At 40.7% G+C, this 4,619-nt stretch overlaps 1 protein-coding gene across 1 annotated transcript in view; it reads left to right on the forward strand.

The window, feature by feature from the left end:
* Positions 1-2,468: 2,468 nt before the first annotated feature.
* LOC104286038 (mannose-binding protein C-like) overlaps positions 2,469-4,619 on the forward strand; it is a 34,658-nt gene continuing 32,507 nt past the window's right edge. The window contains 1 exon segment of the mRNA XM_009884576.1: positions 2,469-2,686. Coding sequence (XP_009882878.1) covers positions 2,469-2,686 — 218 coding nt within the window.

Here is a 4,619-nt window from a genome sequence, read left to right on the forward strand (position 1 = left end):
AAAAAAGTTGATTTCTTGAGGTGATATTGCTATTTCTTAGAGGACTGAAGCTGTGCGCTAGGAACTTTGTATGTCTTCAGTTGTCTTTCAACTTTCTAACTTGTGTCAACTTCCAAAACTAATTACAGTTTCAGGAGCAATATCACTTGAGTAAAACACACAAACATAGAAAAATTTTTGGAAATATGGCAAAAGTGATACTTCGGTTCACTGTGACTTGTCTGGAGCATTTATTAAATGAGTTTTTGAAAAAGCACTATTTATTTGTGATAAAGACTTTGAATCCCAGCAGATTTCCAGAAAGCACTTAAGGATGTTATTTCATTGTTCTTCCATTTAAAACATTTCACACTTAATTAGGTAACAGAAACAATATCTGATTTTGGTGTTTAAATTTTAAGCTGGGTATAGTCAGAGTAAAAAACTAATACTTTGATGAAAAAAGAATTAGCTTGGGAATAAATAATTCCCAATAAATCCCAATATAATGTGCAGTAGAGCCAAGAAATAATTGTTGAAGTTCTGCTTTAAAGGAAATACAAGAGGAAATAAATGAAAACTCTTCCCTATGCGTGATCAGAGAACATTAATTAGACCGCCCATGTAGCTATCATATAGGCAATTTTGCATTATCATAGAATCATAGAATGGTTTAGTGAAGATCATCGAGTTCCAACCCCCCTGCCATGGGCAGGGACACCTCCCACTAGACCAGGTTGCCCAAGGCCATGTCCAGCCTGGCCTTGAACACCTCCAGGGATGGGGCCTCAACAACATTTTCTCTCATTTATTTTTGTTAAATATATTTTTAATAAAATATGCAGATCTCTTTGAGGAGCATACCTGCATGGGTAGAGGGCAATGCCAGGTGACACGTGGTATTGCCATTACTTTATTCAGTGCAGCTGTGCAAGGAGGGGCAGCCAGTTTTCTTCATGCAGTCTCGAGGCTGATAATCAGCTACAGGCAAGTTGGGATTGATTCTGTGTCTAAGAAGGGATTCATATCAGTAGGAATAAGTGGCATAGAGGAGTTTGGCTGTTTGCAACCGGAGATCATGATGGAGCCTCATCTGTCTTTGCATATCAAGGTAAAAGCAGGCGGTGGCAAACATCGTGGGGTGTCTTTGTATCACCAGGGAATGTATTTTGTATTTGCTTAGTAACTGTAACCCCTAACAGAAGTCTTCAATATCTAGAGAAACAGCTTACTGCATGTTAATTTCTTGGAATTGCCCAAAACAAAGCAGAAAGTACAATCAGTTTTCTATGGACTCAAACAATTAATGCAAATTTAAATAGGTTAAAAATATCTATCTGTACTTATGCAGAAAAGGGATTAGGACTTAGATTTAACAACATAACCTTGTTCGGCTGTGTGAGGCAAAGTTTGGAGCTCTGTGCTGCATAATGATTAGAATTCATACAGAACTATTGCTTAGAGAGGAAAGACATTTTAATTCGTACCTTCTAATTAATTATCAACCAAATATGACATAAAGACACCATAAAAGAAGGAAAGGGTATGAGACATCAGTTGCTCTAGCACTTACTTTGTTGCTATAAGGAACATCTCCAGTTATAGTTTCATGACTCTGTGTTGCTGGGGTTGATAAATTACAGTACACAGGAGCAATAGGCTTGTGTGGAACCTGGTGAAATTTGGATCTTAAAAAGAAATGGGGTACCTGAATGTGTGCCATGTTCAGATTAGCAATTCAGATGTAAGACATTCCTCCAGAGAGACCATAACGTTCTGTGAGAAAATCTAATTGAAACGTACCAGCAGTCCATTTCATCAAAACAGCAGTGCTGGAGACTGATGTGCTCTCTACCCACAGAGCAGAGAGATACAAGTGAAGAAAAGCATTGCCCTGGCCCCAGCAACACGCTTTAACTCTGATGCAGAAAGGCCACAAGTGGATCTGGAATACTTTTTTTTTTTTCAGCAGCAGCAGCAGCATAACTGCATTTGAGGAAACATCAGTGTAGGCATGACAGCAGTGTGGGTGTTTCATGACTTTAGTCTATTATTGGCAAGGTTGGAAAGCACTGCATGATCTGGAGGTGAGAAATCAAAGTATTAGCAAGCCGAAGGAGGAATCCCAATTCCTTCTGACTCCCTTACAGAACCTGGCAGTGTCTAAGATGCCAACAGGGATGGTATTCTATATAATGTGACTATACCATTCATCACAGGGAAGCAGATTGCATGTAGACAATAAAGCCGTTGTCAGACCAGTTGCTACTGGCCTGGACCAGTGTGAAATGCTGGCTTCTCCCACCACTTCCACAGCATCCAGCCAGTTCTTTCAGACCGGGGGTTAAATCAGCGTCGCTGCCTGGTAAACGTTCGCACCGAAATAACGACACCCCGTTCGGCTTCCCTCCCTCTCTCCCTTATAACCCGCAAAAACAAGTAAGGCGGCAGTTTTCTGCCGCCAGAAACGATTGGGTTTGGCCGAGGGGATGGGAGGCGATGGTGGAGCCGGCGCCGGGGCAGCGCTGCAGCGGGGCTGCGGGGAGCGCCGGGGCAGCCCCGGCCGGCGGCTCCTGGGGCTGACGCTCCCCCTCGTGGCTGAAAGACACGCACAGCCCACGCCGAACCCGCTGCGAGAGAACTGCCGGCGGCGATCCTTTTCCCCCGTCTTGCAAATGTACCGGAGCAATCGGAACATTTGGTTTGGGTACAGCTTATTCTCCCCTCACGAACAGCACGTTTATTTCCATCTCCTCTCCCAGCCGGTTTTCCCCTGGTCCCGCCTGATAGCAGCAGCAGGAAATGCGAAGAAAATCAAAGCAGCGCTTTGCAAGGTTTAAATGCAGTAATTCGCCCTTATCTTATGTGCTGAATAAACACTCTGAAGAGCTTGATAACCGCCTGGCCACGTTCAGGGGGATGCTTCAGCTCAACACATCAGCAGTGCTTTCCTTATCCTCACCATCTTCTACCGCTGAAGGCTTCTGCTTTAGGTGTGGGTGTCTGCAAAGTGTTTTGATGGCATTGATATGTTTTGATCAGACCTATGTTAATCAGTTCTTCCAGCGCCTTAGCAGGCACACAGCCTTTAAGAAGCTATTTCAAACTGTTACCATGTTGGATTGTGGAAGCGTATAAAAAGTACAGCGGCTCCAAGAGCGTTGCGATGAGTGTGGTAGACTAGTTTGTTGTCAAAACTTTCATCTGAAAAAGGAGTTGTTACTTTGTACATTATTTAAACATATATTTCAATTCAAAGGGCAATTAGATGCTTTTTGGGGAAAAAAAAAAAAACAACCACAAACACCTCATAAACTAGCATGTCGGAAATTCGTATTAATTTAGTATGCATTCTTGTCTGTACTTTTGCTCCTCAGCTGGAAACTATGAGATAAATTGATTTAAAGGGGAAAAAGTAACAGATACATAATTCTTGTGTTTAATATTAAAGGTCAGACTGAAGAAGAGCATGTAAAAGGCATACCAGGAGAGCATGGCAGCCTGCACAAGCCTATGGGAAGGTAGAGGGGAGAAAAGCACAGAAAAATGTGGACCCCAAGAGAGTGTACCTGAAGAAACTGTGGAACATGAAGGCAAGTCAAAGAAAAACACTCCAAAAAAAAAAAAAATTTAGGTATTTTAGTTTTCCTGATTGTAGAAATTATGAATTTTCCTGATTTACCTGACAATTTATCCAGTTTATATCCCAGTGTGTTTTGGTATGAACTTTAGACACTATTGGTAAACAAAAGAAGAGTATCAATATAATAATTTACATTTGCTTTATGGATTTATTTTTCTCCCTCTCTTTTCACAATGATCTGGAGGTAGTACTTTAAATATCCTTGGCTCCAAAATACAAGACAATTTATTATTATGTCAGGCTAGTAAGGGATTTAAACATGAAGTAATACATTCTTGTGCTTTACAGTTAATACCAGTTTACTGCTTTTTCTTTATATCTCTTCTGTTCACAATCACTTCCGCATGCCAGTTAGAAAATACAGAAGCACCATAAAGATAAGTTTTAAAGAACAATAGTATATTAGACAGAGGAAGCCACAAAACCACTGCCAGGCTCTGAATGTCCCTCCAGAGCTGTTCTATGTTATGTTATGTTGTGTTCTGATTAAACTGATTGAGCTGATTCTAGGTCAGCAGATGAGAGATGCCTTCTGAGTGATATCAGACCCTCTCATTTTTACAGCCACCGTATGTTTTTCTGTCCACATCACCTGAATGTATGTTTGTACATGCATTTATTGTGCTGTACACAAATGACAGGAGAAATAGTTTCCACAGAATTTTAGATAATGGCCTATAGGAGCAAGAAAATGAAGTGGGTTTGGATGAATGCTGTACTGTACTATTATCCCATTGTTGTTCTCAGAATACTTTTATTCCTTAGCTGTCTTTTGAAACTATACAGAGTGTTCTTGGTGAAAAACCAAGGACGATTAAGAGAACAGATCAGAGCAAGCATATTTTTCCAGAATAAAGACATCCACAGCCCTTTGATAGAGTTTGTTAGTACATGTGTATATGTAATATTGGATGCAAAGGTATTCAGATATGCTTCCCTTCAGTTTTATGAGTACATCAGTTTTCTAAGTGGCTAGAATAACAGCTAAAATTTGAAA

Source organism: Charadrius vociferus, unplaced genomic scaffold (genome assembly GCF_000708025.1).
Source record: "Charadrius vociferus isolate BGI_N301 unplaced genomic scaffold, ASM70802v2 scaffold655, whole genome shotgun sequence".
NCBI lineage: Eukaryota > Metazoa > Chordata > Aves > Charadriiformes > Charadriidae > Charadrius > Charadrius vociferus.